The 19246-nt window shown below is 41.5% G+C and overlaps 1 protein-coding gene across 2 annotated transcripts in view; it reads left to right on the top strand.

The window, feature by feature from the left end:
• The window catches only part of CCZ1 (CCZ1 homolog, vacuolar protein trafficking and biogenesis associated), a 1119178-nt gene that overhangs the window by 839162 nt on the left and 260770 nt on the right, over positions 1 to 19246 (top strand). For both annotated transcript variants that reach the window (XM_044089701.1, XM_044089702.1), the window contains one exon: positions 8098 to 8131. In XM_044089701.1, coding sequence (XP_043945636.1) covers positions 8098 to 8131 — 34 coding nt within the window. The remainder of the gene's footprint in view (positions 1 to 8097; positions 8132 to 19246) is intronic.

The raw sequence follows: 19246 nt of genomic DNA, 5'->3' as shown, positions 1-19246 counted from the left end.
TATTCTTTATGTAGTTTGACTACAGCAGGAGAGTAGATATTGCATTGAATATAACTTTTAGAACAGGTATTATTTTTTCTCACATTTTTCTCCATGCAGCTGACCCTGATGCATCTCCTTATTTTCTTGATCTGCCTAATGTTTTACTCCCCCAGCCTTCCTTTGTAAGGGTTGGAGTCAGCATGGAGATTGAGGCATCTCTTGTGTGAGTCGTACTACTACCATGATGTTTTGTACTTAGTTGCATCTTTTATGTATCCTCAGCAGCATTCTGAGAATGGGATGCTCAGTGAGCACCAACGAAGAACCACTCTTCTCTTCCACTTGGCAACACTTTGCAAAAGTTTCCGCAGTCTCCACCAGAGAAATCATACTGCTCTGTGAGCTCTGGACATGCATACCTCCTTTCCCAGATTGATATGTCCATTCTCCTCTGCCAGTGCTTCCGATGCCTGAGCCATTGTCAGGGTTTTATCCCTCAGCATCATGGTGCTGGCATATATATAAATCTATGAGTGCACTTAACGAATGAAAAAAACAAAATGTCAGTATGTCAGTAATGTCGACCATGCAGACGTCGACAGTGTACTACTCATATGTGAGGAAAATCCTCATTGTCTCATTAAGTGAAAAGTTTAAAAAAGAAGGAGGGGTAAGCCTCCTTGCACTCCCCCCCACACCCTGCTAATTATATATACTAACTCTTAGAGTCAGTTTTGCACACCTGTGTTGATCATCTGCTTTGTTGACCAAAATGATAGATAATGTGGTGCTGGCATCTGCTTCAAGACAAGGTCAAAGGGATTCTCTGAGCTATCCTAGTCAGGTGGCTTCAGCTTTTGTGGGATAGTTCTGGGTTCTGCTGTGGCTTCTGCCTCTGAGGCAGTGGAGAGAGTTTTCTCCACCTCAGGAGACGGGACATCCTTGCCCGCTTGGGGTCACCCCTCCACAACTGCCTGTCCTGTGTTCTGACCCGACTCATTCTGTTCCATCGGGACTACCAGTGTGTCCCAGTCTTGAGACAGTCCTCATCCAGGACTCCCTGAGGACTTCCAAGTCTTCCCCTTATTATCCCCAGTGGAAGCTCGCTGGTAGTGCAAGAGGAGGCATATTGATGACCCACAAGAATCACTAACAGAAGACATGGACTTTAATGAATAGGAGGGGTCCCCCAGGTCACCCCTTGAGGATATCTGATGTGGGGAGATCCTCAAGCTTCTGACACAGAAAGATGGTTGGTCTGCCAGACCCTGTTCTCAGGTGTTGCTCGAGGCTTTCAAAACCGGCTCAGCTACTTCCTGGATGGTCCCTCCAGAGGATGAAATGGTGGATCCTGATTTCCCATTGGGCATGGAAGTATCCGCATGTAGTAAAACTCATCCCCAAAAAAGACAAATACCTAGTCGTGCCCAAAGACTCTGCCCACTGGAGAAAGGGCCCCCATTTCATACTGTGGTGGTGCCGACAGCCACTAAAAAGGAACATCCCCCTAACAGAGAGTTTAAGGCTTTGGACAGATTCATGAAGCAAATTTGTGTTAGCAACCTTTGCTGTCTGATCACTGAACTATTTTGCACACATAACAAGGTTTCAGATGGACCTGGCTAAGATGCTTTCGGGCTCCATGACTGCAGAGGACAGGAAATCTGTTTTCCCTACAGGCTACCCTTCATTCGCTGTCAGACTCCTCCATGCAGTTAATCTCCAACAATGCAAAGGATGTTTCTAGAGCCACAGATTCAGACATTACTGTTTGGAGACATGCATGAATGTGATTGTGATTTTGCAGAGGCTCACAAGACGTCCTTCATCAATGCCCCTTTTGGTGGGTAGACTCAGCTTGGGCTCAGAGTTAGAGAGGCACTGTCTCTCCAGGAGCAAACAGAATGGGAAACCCTGTCTGTCATAGGAATATGGTTTTCTGTCTCTCAAAGGACCTTTTGTAGAAACCAGAAAAGAGGAAGATGTGGTTCTGAAATTCATAAGGTTTTCCCATGACTCCTGTGGCGGTAGATACCCCCACAGCAGAGGGGGGAGGAATTTCAGTGGTAGATGTCGCCCATAGGAGGCATGCAAAACCAAGACTTCAGAAGTCTATTTACCAAGAAGCCTTATCAGCAGTCCTGAAGGTTTACCAGACTGATGCACTCTGGAGGCATCGGGGGGCAGTTATCCCTGCATCTGGAAGTCTATCATCAAATATGTGTGGGTGCAGACTGTAATTACCAGAGCCTGTTACATTCCCTGTTCCTGTCCTCCCTCAACAAAATCAAGGAGAGTTCCCAATGTATCTCAGAAAAACAAAACTGAATGAGGCAGCAAACACGACCATAAGAAACTGACCATTTATTCTTTTTAAAACAATGAAAAACGAACAAAATATCTTGTATCCAGTAAGCACTTTCACATTCAAATATCTATATAAAACATATATGCAGAAGCAAATATAGAAAGAAATGTGAGACTACAAGCAGATAGAGGTTCAGGACTTAATGATATGGTCTCTTTGAGGCCCTTTTTAGCAGCCAGGAACCTTAAACATTAATAAAATGTTATGCCTTGAAGATAGGTTGAGAACTAACGTAATATCCACTAGCTTTCTTGCTTATTGTTTAACAGCATTTTAGTTTTTTATTGTAGATAAAATTTCTTTCTATATTTGTTTCTGCATATATGTTTTATACAGATATTTTTTGTATGTTTTGATACATTCATATATATGTAGGTGTTTTTGATGAAGACATTTTATGCTTTATTAATGGAGTTAAGGCATGATCGATTTAGGTTTTAGTTTTACAAGTAGATGTATATATCTATTTTAAAAACAACATTTTATGATGTTTAGATATGTCTTCATTTTTTCTATTTATATTTTTCATTAGACTAACATGCTTCACATATAGCTTTACATAAGGTCTATATACATATTTTTATATGAATACATACATGTATTTTTAAATATTAACATGAAATTTATTTATTATTATTTATGTTTTTAATACTTGATGTATGGAGAGATTTTATAAATTGCGAACATAGAATAATGAAAAAATACTACTACAACACAGTTCTATCCACTTAATATTTATGAGCTAGGAATACGATTGGTTTGCTAATGGAATAGTATGGTATTTAAAGACAGTTAATGTTGAGTTAACAGTCTGGTGAAGCATTCTATTTGAATGTGAAAGCGCTTACTGGATATAAGATATTTTGTTTGTTTTTCATTGTTTTTAAAAGAATAAATGGTCAGCTTCTTATGGTCGTGTTTGCTACCTCATTCAGTTTTGTTTTTCTGAGATACGTTTGTAGCTGCTGTATTTGAGGTGCTTCACCCTTGATTGAGGATTCTGCATAAGGTGTTAAAGTTCCCAATGTGCCACCCCCATCAAAGGAAAGAGACAGCCTCAAAAGTCAAAAAGCTGCTAGCAAAAAGTCACCCAAAAGGTCCCACCAGCCCAGCAAGGCTTCAGAACGTATTCATGTTTTTTAGGTGCTGTAGAAAAATGGGAACCTAAAGTCAGTTTTAGACCTAAGCCATCTAAATCTATTTAGAAAACACAAGTTCCGAATGGTCATGGTTCAGTCCATACTTCTGGTTCTGGGGAAGGACAATTGAATGTGCTTGATAAATCTCCAGGATGCGTACTGTTACATCAAAATAGGCAAACAATCCAGGAGCTGTCTTTGCTTCTGGCTGGTGACCAGTCACTTCCAGTTTAGAGTCCTGCTCTTTGTTCTCACCACAGTCCCCCCCCAGGTGTTCACCAAATGTTTGGCGGTGGTTGCAGCTGACTTGAGATTGCTAGGATTCTGGATGTTTCCCTGCCTCGATGATTGGTTCTTCACCGTTCCCACCAAGGATCTTTTGATTCACGCCAGGGACTACTTGCTCCAACAGTGCCTTAATCTGGGCATCACAGTCTGTTACAGCAAATCACACCTTTTTCTCACTGAAGTCGTGGTGTTCATAGGTGTTCACTTGGATACAGTTTTTTAAATGGCAAGACTGTGTAACTTCAAGTTCCCCCCTTTACAACATCAGGCTGCACATCTCTTGTCTCTTCAGTCTTCCTCAGCCAGGTTGATTTTACAGCTTCTCAGGTGTATGGCTGCCTGCATAACACTGGTACCACTGGCAAGATTTTATATGAGGTTGCTACATTGGACACTGTCCAAAGGAAGATAATACAACAATCCATGAATTTTCCCATTCAAATCACCAAGATTTGCAAAGTGTCCTGGTGGATCCATGCCCTGGATGATTTTCATGGTCACCTCTTTGTTCCACCCTTGCCCAAGGCCATGTTGACCACAGATACTTCCCGGCTGGGGGAACTACTTGGGACAGATAATTCAAGTCATGCGATCCATCTCAGAGGCCATCCTACACATAAGTATTCTAGAGGTGAGAGCAGTCTTCCTAGTGTTACAGGCTTTGCAGGATGATGATGTTCTGGGGATAATTGCTTTACAAGCAGCCAACATGTCTGTAGTCTGGTAAATCAAAAATACATGGGGAATCCAGTGCTATCCCTTGTGTTGAGAAGCAGTGAGACTGTGGTAGTGAGCATTCTCTTCCAGTTACTTTCTAATTTCAGATAACATACTAGGGGAGTTCAGCTTATTAGCGGACAGACTGAGTGGATCTTTTCTATTGCCCCATGAGAAGTCTGTCAATCTATCAGTGGCAAAGTCAATGTTTTGTCAGTGGGGTCAGCCGTGTTGCAATCTTTTTGCCTCTCACCACAATTTCAAATGTAGCAGACACCAAGAGACCCCCAGATCCATAGCTTTCTTCTATGCTTATACACCTACCTCCATTATCACAAAAACTAAGCCAAATCTAGAGTTTTCACCATGTGATACCTTAAACCTCCTATAATGGAGGCGCATGGAGTATATGTAAATGACCCCTTAAGGACATGAAGTGTTTCAGCTACAAGGCTTCTGAACGTGACTTTTTTACTTTTCAAGTCTTTATGGTTACATTCAGGCTAGTAAAGTCAAACCCCCCTTAGCTGTGGACATGTATATTTTTGTCTTTTTATTGACCTCCTCAGCATATAAGTGGATGGTTTGGATGTTTGGGATATTTTGCAGGCACCGTAATATTTATGGGCATCAACTGGATTTAAAGACACTGTGTTTCTGAAGTATAGCCAAACTATCCACTTATGCTTTGCTAACGAGGTGATCTGATTAAGCTTACCACAGTGCACACAATCCTCAACTCAGCGTAAAAACAGGAAAGATAGTGGGAATGGAAATCCTTTGGAACTGTGTGCCTTCCAAAGACAAGCTTGTTGACGGACTCCACCAACATCTGTATAAATAATGTTAAAATGATAAAACAAATGTTAATGAAGACACCAATACAAAATAGCAGCAACTGATAAAAAATACTGAAATTTACAATAAGAAGCTTTTTGGATGTGTTCGGAGATGTACAGTGCCCAAATCAATGAGAAGAACTCCTGACAAAACAGTAACAGTAACATGAGATATGTAAGCAAGCTTCATGCCTTCTTAAGGCAGCGCTGGCTAGCACAAGACATGCATTGCTCCCTCACAGGGCTAAAATCACCTTTTTGCTTTTTATGGATGAGAGAAGTAGTAGATGAGGTGGCTGTAACCCAAATGTTATGATATACAATTGCAGTCACTCTCCTCAAAGAAGCTGTTGTTGATCAAGCTAATCTGTCCCCAAATCAAACACACTGGTTTGGCAGCTGTGATTTTTCCCTTGAAAAAAAAAAAAGTTTCTTTCCTGTGGCAGTCATCCCTTCATGCAGGACATCAAAACATCAAACCTTATCTGCAGGAAGCAATATCTGGTCTTTCACATGGATTTGGGTGTTCCTTATAACCATCTTACTTTTCCTCCCAAAGGAGTGTCAAAAGTGGCCTTAAGTGAGTCAGTTAGTCTCCATGTTATACACAGGGTCATGAACTAAGAGAAAAAGTTCCCTTTACACCATAGATGTGCTGTACCAGCTGCTGTTCTCTGTGATGAGAGTGCACAAATTTAGAAAGACAGAACAGTTTATCTTTTCCTTTGCCTTGCATAAGGAAGAACTGCATTGTTTTTTGCAGTCAGATTGTAAAGCAACCTTTAGAAAAAAAATAGCTGTTGTCGAAAGGAAGGATGATTCCATTTCTTACTTCAGAAATGGCATAATTGTGGACATTTGTGCTGTGGATACTTAGTCGTTATTTCACATCATCAACAAGCACTATTGCTTGGACCATGACTCCAGGAGTCAGGTCTTGTACTTTAGTGCTTCAGGACAGCCATTTGAGTTTTGTCCTTTTTGTTCTTCTAAGACTTCTGACAACTAAAGATTTTGTTTTAATGTGCACATTTCTTCCTAATCACAGACCCACTGAAGAGAGAACTTGATGTACGTTTTGGAATGTGTGCGTGGAACTATGAGATGGACATTTTTATTGGTCACACATTACCTCACATCTCCTTTTGCCAAGGGTTATTAATCGGTTAGTAAGTTTGGTTGCTGCTGTTGAAATTCCCTGAAAACTGGACAGTTGTATATCTACCAGATCTTCATTGTTTTGTCTGATTTCCAGAAGAAGCTGGCTCAATGGTGAGGTCAGATTGCAGACTCTTTCCCATAGTGTGTGGCATATAGTGTCACAGTATCCACTAGCAGTGAGTATATGCAGGCCCATTTATGAGAGCTTGACAAATAAAAAGCAGCTAATTTTAAATGGAAGAAAAAGAAATCTCATCCGCTGACCCACTGAAGAGGTTCTTTCATAGGTCATCCGATGGTGTAAGTACATGTCTGTTATTTCCCTAACAGCAGGTATCAAGTTAAGTGAGCAAAACATCACTGGTGTTTTCTGCTGCAAGGGAGACTGTATGCTTAATTTCAACCTTAGCATACTTAAGTAGCTGACAGACCAGGCCATTTCTTCATCTACTGGCCCACATAACTAACAAATGTTTCTACAGATTATTAGAAGCCTTAATCAGGGTTTTTAAAAAGAGCTCCAGTGATTAAACAGTTGTCTTTGCCTTAGAAATGGAAGACTGGCAAACAGTGATATCTACTGCTGTGGCCCTGCACTGATTTCTTAAGAACGACACAGTGAATTAAAGCTAGGGTGGCAATTATTAGTTGCTTGGGAGGTGATAGGTTTTGGTACACAGGAACTATCACTGTAGTTTCATAGATGACTGTTGCAGTGAAACTAGTCATGAAAACACTTTGTAACAGAGAAAACAGTATAATCACCCACTGTTTTGAGAAACTAACAATGGACTTGTATGCTCATCTGGAATCTCTGTATGGAAGTTGAAACAGGAGTCATTACACCTGCTTGTTTTCAACTTTTCTGAAGCAGATTGTATTAATGTATTAAAACTGCACCAGTCTGAGCTGGCATGCAGCTCAAAATTAATGTGTGCTGCAGTATTTATTGTAGTTTTCTCTCTTTTCTTAAAGCATATTGAAATTGGGGAGGTAACTATACTAGGTTTATCTATTTGGATTTCTCGTGATTTAGAAAGGAGTACCCCCATAGTGAAATCTTCTTCTTTTGGCTTTTCCCGGTTAGGGATCGCCACAGCAGATCATCTGTCCACTCATGATTGGCAGTGGAGTTTTACGGTGTCGAGTTGCCAGCCTGGCGCCCAAACTTCCACCAAATTTGCACAAACGGACGCACTCACACCTAGGTCCAGTTTAGAGTGTCCAATCTGCCTACAGCATTTCTTTGGGATGTGGGAGGAAACTGGAGCCACCGGAGGAAACCCACGTGACCACAGGGAGGACATGCAGACTTCGTGCAGAAGGCACCCCAGCCGAGGATCAAATTGGAGAACCTCTTGCTGTGAGGCAGCAATGCTAACCACTGCACCACCGCAGCCACCCAGAACCACCATAGTGAAATACTAATACATTTTTAGAGGCATAGACCACAGTGTTCTGTCTCTTCAGTATCGTGTAACTTGTATAAGACAGCATATTTTTTGTGTTAAGTAGTCTCACTCTGTGTAGCATTTGTTCATATTTTGTAAATTCTTGCATGCCAAGAGGTATCCGATACTAAACTGTCTCATTTCTTTTTCAGGCCATGACTGCAGTTGTGTGTTTTATGACAGATGGTATGTTAATACTATTTTTTCCTAAGTAAATAACGTGAGATTTTCTAATAGATGTTTGCACTGTTGAATGTAGTTCTTATGTTGTTTTTTTTGTATCCTTGCCATCATGAATTGCTTAAAATTGTTTTGGTGCTTAACTATATTCTGTTCTGGAATAATTGCTAATATATTTAATATTCTCTGCATAATACTTTGCAATCAAATGCTCTGATCATTTTGAAATATGTTCAGAGTGCAGTGTACCTTATTTGCAGAAGTACTTAAATCGGTAAAGTATGTGCTTCAGAAACTCTTAAGCTTTTTTGTGACTGCTATAAGTGAATGTGTGCAACAGTTGTGCATCCAAAGACCATTCTCAAAACTGCTGCAGAGGAGTTGTATCGTTTGTAAAGTGTCCCAGATACACCAGCTTTTATTCAGCAAGTGTTTCATATGCTGTAAGCAGTTAACCCACGGTTACAACTTCTGTGAGCAATTTAACATTCTCCAGTTATACCAACCATTGTGGAAAACTAACCTAGGTTTGAACAAATGTTCTGAGTAATGTATGGTTTATTTCAGGTAACACTGAGTATATAGGAAACATTTCTCAATATTTAGACAAGTGTTTTGGCAGTGCTAGTTCACCAAAGCAAGTTTTATTTGTATAGTGAGAGCACACTGATGATTTAAGTTGACCAACCCATAATATCTGCAAACACTTTACTGTATTTAAAAACTATATACTAGCATTATAAAAAAATAAAAGGTACAGAAAGTACTTAACAGAAAGAAACAGCTTCATGAAGTACAGCATGCCGTAGGCAGCATTGTGACATTAAATTTTTAGTACCTCAGGCAATCTACTTTGCAGGTGGTACATAACAGCAGACGTGCACAGTGATTTGATGGAGCACTGCTGCCATCTTGGCACATTTATTAACAGGTTAATTTCCAGTTCAGCAGCATTAGGGGAATGTCAGACTGACACAGAAGCATGCTGTGGTAAACTTAAGTTTATTAAGGTTCTTGAGCCCAAGCACTATTTCAGTATAACCAATAGAACAAAATACACATATGTACCAATTGCTCTGCAAAAGTAAATACCAGGTGAAATAAGTAATAAAATGACAAGCACTGAAAAAAAAAAGACGGGCAGTCCAGAACATGACAAAACAGCCAGCAGGTGGTTATTTTATCATCCAATGAGATAAGGTTATCTTTCAATAGGAGAGAATGCTACAAGGTTCCAGATGGACATTGGAAATCACCATCAACCTTGTTATGACTAATGAAAATGCCTAATAGGGACATAAAGGAATCCAACTCCTTTAGACATAGGGAGCCAAATAATTTAGAGCTAAATACACCAACACTAAAATTTTGAAAGTGGTAGGTGCAAGACTGAATAAGAAACCAATGCAGACTGAACCAGAGTAATATGAGGATAATTGGTGTGGGGACCTGTTAGTAACCAGACCACAGAATTCTATAATAGCTACACTCAGTCTAACTCATGTTGGGAAGCCCTGGGTCCAGATAGTTAAAGTAGTAGAGAGAGGCAGAGACCAGTGCATGGCTTTGCTATATAGAAAGATCTTGAGGAGATAGAAGGCACTTGATGTGGGCTGTCTTCCTTATCTGGAAACAAGATGATTTAATGGTAGAAGAGTGCTGTTTCCCAAGTGGCAAGTCAGTCATGAAATTCCATACTGGAACATTTTGTCTCACTAATTTTGAGATCACCACCCTTGTAAATGGTGGTTGCTATTAAAGCTAGGCAGTTGAATTCCTTTAAAGTAGCATGAATAACCATGTCTTTGTCTTAGCAGTATTAACGTTTGTCTCCTTAGTTTGTAGATATTGATCTCCAGTAAGGGTTTGCGTGAGATGAGTTGACAGGGTATACAAGAGATGAGGCACCTGACAGCCTTTTTGTAGACTACAGGAAACGTTTGGGGGGCTGCATGCATTAGGCACACAAAGAAACTGATGGAAAGCAGTAAAAGATTGCTCAGTAGATCAGGATTGATATGGCTTAGTGTTGTACTAAAACTGTAAGTTTATGTGGGGATCTGTCACCCTGCCTTCATTAATATAGGTTCTAGAAGTTAAAGGTGGTGCCCATTCACATGTGAAACTGACAGTGTTTTTGTGGCTCATCATGTGACCAGTAGCTCTAATGTATCTGTGCTTCTCCAGAAGGACTAACAAGTCTTTGTCATTTTTCTGGTCCATGGATTATTAGCAGTTTACAGTACAAATAAGTTACAACAAACTAACCAACTTCATGCTTTTAAAAAATGTCTGATTCTTAGATCTCATCCATTTATGAGTGCTTATCAGAACATCTGAAGCAAAATGTTTAATTCCATTTCTAAATTCATTGATATACTTCACATGCTTTACTTTTGGAGCAAGCATGTTCATCTGTATATGTGGTACAGGAATATGTTGCTAATGTATATTTGACCTGTAGCAGTGTAAGACATTTGTGCAGTTTGCTCAGGTCCCTCCAACAAAGTAGACTGAATTTTGGAGTCTGTCTTTATATGTGCTGTCTGGCAGTCCTTGAGTTATGAGTCACTTTCTGCCCAGTTTTCATAGCGTATTTCTGTTTCTCTTCAGTTTGAGATGTACTTACCTCTGCCTTCAGTTGAAAAACTAAGTCAAGCCTCCCTGTGTGAAAAAATAAAATCACCAGTGTTGTAGGATTTGCATCACTGTCACTAGCAGCATTGGTACTGCAAATTCTGATACAAGTTTCTGCATGTGTCCCAGTGCAATGATTCATAGATTGTCACTAGGGTAACGACCTGGGGGCTTTCTAAGCCAAGCCAAGTTTTCCAGAAGGAATAATGATGTCTTGTATCTGAATAAGGTGTTGAGAGCCAGGCATTTATAAGATGGCGCTGTCCATAAAGGGACATGGGTGCCAGGCCCAGTATAAATTTCCTAATTTCCATCCACTGGTCTAGGTTGCACTTAAACTGGGTAATAGACTAACTCAGTTTCACATGGATGAGAAACCTTTTCCATAGGAGGGGCAGTCTCTGAGACGCATATCTGTCTCTCCAGCATGTTCTCTTTAAGTCACAGACAAAATTCAGGTCCCTAGACATAGTATTTCTGGTTTTCTTTGGCTTATGAATTTGTAGGAGGTTCATAAGTGTGGGGTTTGTGAATGGCTTGTAAACCAGGCATAGATCACCCCTCAGCAAGTTATAGGAGACTGAGTAGAGGGAAAGGCACTTTGCAGAAGGCAGGTTTGTTACGCCTTGTATTCTGTTTCTAAGGAACCTTTGAGGCCGCTTTAGTTGCTGCATGTGCCTGGCCAGGTACATACCAAAGGGAGCATTTTACTGATCTGATGAGGGCAGAGTAAAGTGGGATAATGACCTCTTTGGACCTAGATGCTATGCTCTTACTTATAAGTTGCACAACATAAAAGGATTTACTCACCACTGTGTCCATGTGGTGATCAAAGGTAAGGCCACTGTCTGTCCATACCCAGATCCCTGACCACTGGGTCGACTTTTAGGGGTGTATTATCAGCAGGGTAATTAGCCAGTATGGTTGACTTCGCAAAGAGTACAATTATACATTTCTTAGCATTGAGTTTAAGACCATGGCTTTGGCAGCATTTGTTAGAGGTAGACCTTCTTGAAGAATGCTAGTGTCTACTGGGGAGTCAATGATAACCCCCAGCTTGTAGTCATCTGCAAACTTAGACAGCCATAAACCTTCGGCATTTCTTTCCATTTCAGAGAAATAGATACCAAAAAGGATTGGGCTCAGTCGAGAGCCAGGGGGTGGGGGGACTCAGCTAGTGACTGGCGTCTTGATGGATGTGACCTCACCTATTTTGACATCCTGGGTCCTATCAGTGAGCTAGCTGGCTATCCAGTGGGTGATAAAAGGGTTTATACATAAATTAAGCTTGTTTATAATACCTGAGTGGGCTGTTGTATCAAAAGCCTTGGCCCTGTTGAGGTAAGCTGTGTGCACAGTCTTACCTTCATTAAGTGCTTTGGTGACCCTCTCAAAAATGTTCACCAGATTTAATAGGCATGACCCTCCTTTAACAAAGCCAAACTGTGATGGGTCCAGCGTTTGCAGTGGTATTTCCTTGGACTGTCAGGAGAAGTGGGGGGAAAATTTGAGCTGTACTTGTCAGTCAAAACATTGGCAATGACCTCCAGTTCAGTTTGGGTGATGCCATTTACAGTATGTTATGCACATTCTTGTGCATTTCCCCTGAGGTTACAAACATAGCTATAGAAAACTTTGTGGTGGTCCTTTGCCTGAGAAGCTGTTTTTTTCTTCAAATTTAGCTTTTGAAGTGTTTAATTAGTCCTCTTAGCTGCCTGTTTAAATTGATCAGGGGGGCTTTTACTATATATGGCTTCGTGTTTCCTATACTTGGCCAAGATTTTTGTTTTCTTTTGCTGTATAACCGATTAATACTGTGATTCCACCAGGGTGGCTTGTGTTTTGAGTTTGTCTTATTTTTTAATATAAGTGGGCACAGTTCACTGTATACAGCTGTTAAAATGGCTGTACACAGATTTTGTGAATAGCTCAGTATATGCTATGGTGTTTACTGGGTATGGAATTGCTTGGAATTTAGCTGAGGTGTCTCTTAGTAGGGAGAGAGAGAGGTTAGCCTTGGAATAGTTCCTAAAGGTTTTTCGTTTTGTTGGATCCCCAGATTTAATTTTTATTTCAAGTAATACTGCCTTATAGTCGGATCTAAAGTGTGAAGACATTACACTTGCCCCTCCCTCCCCATTTGTTCATGAATATGATGTCAAGGATGTCTGTACCCCTGGTAGGAGAATGGACCAGCTGTTCCAGGATGTTGGTGTTAACAAAGTTTAGGGATCACTGGGTTTGGGCATTAGAAGTGGTGTAAGGTTTCCAAGCTATAGCAGTGTAGTTGAAATCCCTCATGAATATTGTATTGGGTGAATGGCAAGGGACTCTAGTACATTGAGCTAGGTAGTATGGGTTTCCTGGGATATGGAGGGAGACCTATAGGTTGCAAGGATATGGCATGACACCCTGTTTATGGTGAGTTGCTCATGTACGAGTTTCACTAGGTCATACACTTTGACTGGTCTGGATGTGAGGTTGTTTTTATATAGACTGAAACTCCTCCATCTTTAGTACCATTCTGTGCAATAGCTGGTCTAAAGGTATCAAAGACATTATAACGTTGCATTGCTGGGGTACTCTGTGCGACTTTAAACCATGTCCCCTTTACTACCCAAATGCCTACACTCTCCAGGGAGAGGAAGGCTTTCAGAGACTGGAGTTTGACTTCTAGCATTGAGCAGTACCACCATTATCTTTGACACATGATCATCCCTGTACAGCTTGCTAAGACATGGGGCATATTTGGCATAGATTTATCTGACAGTGATAATGACAGTGATACCCCAGCCAAGTGTTGTGTGTCTGTTCGTAACGCTGGAACTCCTCAGTCTGGTCTGGCTTCTGCTGTGCACTGATGGTATTACTATGTGTGTTGTGGCCCCTTCTTGACATACTGCACATTATGATAGCGATAATGACATATCTGCTTGCAAGCACTGCTTAACATAGCGCACACGATGAGACAGATTCTGGCAATGTGTGCTTTGGTTGCTGCCACATGTATTACATAATGAGGCAGACAGAGACATCTGCTATGGCTTTGGCCTGATAACACTGCACACTGAGAGAGACATTGACAGCATAACATAGTGCATGTGATGAGACTGGCACTGACAATGTGTGTGATGTAGCTCCTGCAAGGGCACTGCATGTGATGCAAACAGTGAAAGCATCTTCTATGGCTCCTGCATTTTACTATTGCATGTGATGAGGCAGACACACACAACCGGTCTAGTCTTGCTTCTCTTCATACCATAAACATAACAGGTGTATGATTTTCTGGGAATAGATTATGTGAATGGTGGTTCAAAACTGATTTAGAAGACTGACAACAAAATGAGGGGATAAGACAGCTTAAAATTGTGTCAGGGATGTAGTAGTAGGGCTGTGAACAAGTGTGTTTGAGTAAGAGGTAGAAAGTAGCAAAGCAGGCAGGGTTGAAAGGGAATACAGGTGGTAGAAGTGAAGAGGTAGGGAGCTGGAGGAGGTGCAGTACAAGGAAAGCAAGGGCACACGCTATTAAGGGTTTGACAGAAGGGAACAAGAGGCAGAACTCTTTACGTACCAGAAAGAACATCAGGGTCTGGCTTACGCTATGTAAAGAGATCTTAGAAGGCTTGGAAAAGCAGAGGTACTGTGTTAACTGTTTCAGTCTTCAAGGAAAGCAAGGGGAGTGTACGATGTTGATAGGGTGGTAGAACAGAAAGTAGTAGATGAGACGTTAGGATAGAGAGAGCTTGAGAGGTAACCGACTTTCCTAAGGAAAGGTGAAGTACAGCCTAAGGATTCTACAGAATCCTAATTGTTCTTGGGTCCAAACCTGATCAGATGATGGTACAAGATTGCAGACTGCCACTGACTTGGTGATCATTACATAAAGGGTGAGACTGTTACCTTCAGTCTCATAAGCTCATTGCTTAACATACCAGGAGAAATAAGTGTGCTGGCTAATATAAATGTCGAGGCTACCTCCCATGACTGTACATCACTGTGCAACTCCCTGACCTGTTCTTAAGGTGGACCGCAGTCGAGAGAGTAACAAGTCTGTCCAACAGAAGAGCTACTTCCACCTTCTCCCATTTTTATATTATGAAAAGTAACCTAGATGATATCAGGCTTTATTAACTATTTATGTTCTATATTACATAGATGTGTTTCATGCAAACAGACTGCAGCATATAATGTTTCCTAATGTAGGCAAAGACTGTTGCTTTTCACAGGTTTGACTAACGTAGTTAAGATCTACTGGCCTTCAAGAAGCTTGATTCCTGTAAACCCTAACGAGATTTTCCTTCCTAGTATTAAAAAAATAAAATTCCTCTATATTTGATTTTCTCTCATATGTTGCTTTTTCTCTGATTTTTAATCTTAGCTTAAACCTACTATAAGACTCTGTGTAAATTTATGCCATGTACAATCTAAACAATGTATAGCATTCTCATGTTACTATTGTATATATTCTATGTTTTGTTACTGCCTATGCTTGGAGCTTTTCTCCCTGGGCCTCTACTGACAATGGACATATAGCCAGTTAGACTAGCCTGGTCAACAAATGTAAAATAAAAATAAATAAATAAAATATTTCATTTACATTTGTATAGTGTGTGTAAGTGTGTATGTGTATGCATGAGTGGATGTTCAGTTGTGTATTTTCTGCCCCAGATGTAATGAATGGTACTGCACTAGTGGTCCTTTTCAAACTTTGACAATTAATCAATGTATTCTTACACAGGTGTATTATCCCTTATATGATTTTGTGACATAAGATGTTTGTGTGTGTCACACAGTCACCAGTGTATCATGGCAGTGTTGGGGAGTTACTACTGTTCTGTGATGCATTCACCTCTGTTGAAATAACCCCTGTGGAGTGTAGCTGTCATTTAGTGTAGTAATGTAGCTGGTACTCCGTGTTGTATTCATGTGTGTTAAACTGTCTCCTAAGGAGCTCAGCTTTCTTGAGATGAAACCACTGGTTATTCAAGGCAGCCATGTCTCTGAAACCACTTTCCTTTGTGACCAAGCCTTCTCAAGCCACATCACACAAATGAGCCTTAGGTTCTTTCTCCTCTGATGAGGAACCTGACAGGGATTCCAATCTTTCTCTCAACTACTCTTCCCAGTTGCACTCTCCAGAACAGATTTCCTCAATTAAGGGAGACTCACTTTCTCCAGATTCCCCTTGGAAGAGACTTTCTTTGGAGAAACCTTACAAAGCATGATGAAACATTTTGAATGGCAACCCAGACATATGTCTGAGGTGCAAAGGAGATATTACAACTTATTGAAAATGTGTACTTTTGCTCTTCTTCCAGTACCCACAGTGTGAGATACTTAACTGGATGCATTTCAGGCCAATTCTTCAGCACCGGATTATCAGCCTTCTGCTACTAAAAGGACAGATAGGTTCTACAAAGTTCCTGATGAATTAAAGTAGCTTTTCAAAAACCCTGTAGCAGACCCAGGTGCAGTATCTCAGGCCTCAGCCAAACATTCTAAGTTGTTCCCTCTTACTAATGTCCCCAATAACAAGGGCAGTCAAGTAATGGACAGTACTGTCTGTGCTACAGTCCTTAAGCAAGACCATCACACAGCTCCAGACACCAAAATCAAAGCAGCATATGCAGTTTCTAGTGGCCCAGGCTTCTCAAATAGCCAGGGAATGTATAAAATGCAGCTATGATGCTGTGGATGCCTCTTCCAAGGTGGCTGCTACTGGCTCAGTGATCAGGAGGTATGCCTGGCTACAAGGCCAGTCTGTTCCAGAAGATTTCAAGTCTAAGGATATTCATCGTGTTACACTGCTGCAGTCATCACACTTGGGTTATCTGCTGTCAGGTGGTCCCGCAGTCGGCCCGAGTTCCAAAGTCTTGGTCCGGCATCGGTTGCTGTCTCTTCTTCCCTGATGTCAGTGCGACAGGGGTATAAAAGAGGCAGCCGATGCCATTTTCTTCAGTCTTTCTTGCCGTGCGGTGCCCGAAGCAGAAGCAGTTCGCAAGTGCCGGTTGGCCGACTCCTGAGATTTTCAAATCGGATTTCAGACCGAAGTCTTCAATAAAGCTAAGTACTCCATTGGGGAACCTTTTCTTGCCTCAGTCTGATGTCAGAAAAAGTTAATAATTGCATTTCTTGTGAGAAGCAAATACCTCATAAGGATTTTCATTCCTATTGTATCCCTTGCCTAGGCCCAGACCACAACGTCACAGGTTGTCGGTTTTGTGCTAGGTTTAACAAACAAACTATTAAATGTCGGTTTGATTTCACCCGACATTATTTTGGTAGAAAATTTTATTATACCATGCCGTCGGAGCAACCGACTACCGGGTTACATAAAAAGCGCAAAGATAAGGACAGGCAGCCGAGACCCAAACCAGACACCGAGGCCTCTGCTAGGCCAGTCGCCGGTTTTCAGTGAGGCGCCTACGCAGCCCCTGACTATTTCTGATTTAGAACCCCAGACTGCATCCGACTCCCAAGCGGAGATTGCTGGGCCTCCAGAGCCTTTATCTTTAGGCCCTTCCGACTCCATGGCTGATGGGGATTCCTGTGCAGTTGAAAGGCTGTCAGTTGCTGAAGGTGTCTTCAGACCGACTGCACTTACTATTAAATCCTTTGCAAAACAGAAAACTCCATTAAAAGTAAGGAAGCCTGTACAGCAGTCTCCAGTGCAAGGCCCCATGCCTAAGAAACAGATGCTTAAGATGGCCGAAGACTTAATTACCCTAATCAGGGATTCCCATCCCCCACCTGACAAAAGGCCTAGACAGGAGGAGGACTATGCTTCCTCTGACCAGGTTTCCATTACCTCAGATTCTTCTGAGGAACAGGAGTACTCTTTTCCCCCTTATGAAGACTCTGATGCTGAAGAGTCTATTCCTTCAGCATCTCCCCCAGAAGACTACTCTTTTGGGGAAACTTTACATACCATGAGGGAACATTTCCACTGGGAAGGCCAGGATTACTCTGATTCTAAGAAAAGGCTCCGAGAGTTCCTCTTACTACCCCAGCACAGACCCCTTGCTTTTCCACCTGTGTTAGACATTGTGGATGATGTTTATTCAGAATCTAGCCTTAACCCAGCTTTATTACCTCCTGCACCAGCCAAACCAGACAGATACTACAGAGTCCCTGACTCACATAAATTCCTATATAAAAGCCCTGTTGCTGACCCAGAAACCATTTCCCAGGATCCCAAAGGGGTTAAGGCCTCTATTGCTACAAATCCTGTACTGTCTGAAAGGGATTCTAGAGCACTAGACAGATGGGGAAAGAAAATATATACCTCATCTACTTTAGCTATGAAGGCCTTAAATTGCCAGTTTCACATGCTGAAATATCAACAATATTTGATGTCTCAATTAAAACAAAAAATGAGCACACATACAGAGCAGCCTGATTACAAGGAAATGCAAGATTTGTTACATGCAGCAGAACAAGTGGGAAAACATACTTTGCAATGTGGATTTGATTCATTGGAAGCTTCTTGCAGAGCAGCCATAACAGGGTCTGTCATTCGTAGGCATGCTTGGTTAAAAGAACAAACTTTACCTGATCATGTTAAAGCAAAGTTATTGGATGCACCCTTACAGCAGGATGTTTTATTTGGTGTGAAAGCAGAAGAGGTTTTAAAGAAAATGGATGATAAGGCAAAATGCTATGCAGACGGTCAAGGATTTTTTACAGGTCCAACCCCCTCGTTTCAGCAGAAATTGGCCAACCAAAAACTGGTCCTTTCCAACTTCTGACAGACCACAGAAGGGCAAATACAGATGCCCAAGGGGCAGAGGTCAGCCACAAGGCCCTTACAAGCCACGACAATGGGGTGCCACAATCCAGAAAGGAGGAGAAGACAGGTCTCAAACTATCAGAAGACAATCACAATGACTTACCCCTCAGACTGCCAAGCAAATCACTCTTGGCAGCTCCTTGGGAGGAAAACTTGCACTTTTTGCAGACAATTGGCACATCATCACAAAAGACAAATGGGTCCTAAATATTGTAACTCAAGGATACAGGTTCCACTTTCACACTTTACCAAGGATAAAAGGAATGCCAAACCTGCCATCAAATCAACGGGCAGAGGCTCAAAGACAAATTACAGCACTCATGGACATGAGAGCCATTCAACAGGTTCCTACACAGGAGCAAGGACAAGGATTTTACTCAAGACTCTATCTGGTTCCCTGAAAGGACAAAGCCTAGAGACCCATTCTGGACCTTTTAATTCTAAACACATACCTGGAAGTACCCAAATTCAAGATGCTCACACTACAGCAACTTCTTCCCATGCTGGGCAAGAAGGCTTGGCTAGTAACGGACCTCAAGGAGGCATACCTGCATGTCCCTATCAGAAAAAATTGCAGAAGATACTTCCGATTTATAGCAGGTACAACTCATTACCAATTCTCTGCACTGCCCTTTGGCTTATCTACTGCGCCCAGGGTCTTCACAAAATGCCTGGCACCAGTAATTGCATGCTGC

Source organism: Protopterus annectens, chromosome 12.part0 (genome assembly GCF_019279795.1).
Source record: "Protopterus annectens isolate FY-2018-M chromosome 12.part0, PAN1.0, whole genome shotgun sequence".
In the NCBI taxonomy this organism is placed as follows: Eukaryota; Metazoa; Chordata; order Ceratodontiformes; family Protopteridae; genus Protopterus; species Protopterus annectens.
The sequence above is the reverse complement of the archived record's forward strand: the minus strand, read 5'-3'. Positions and strand labels throughout refer to the sequence as shown.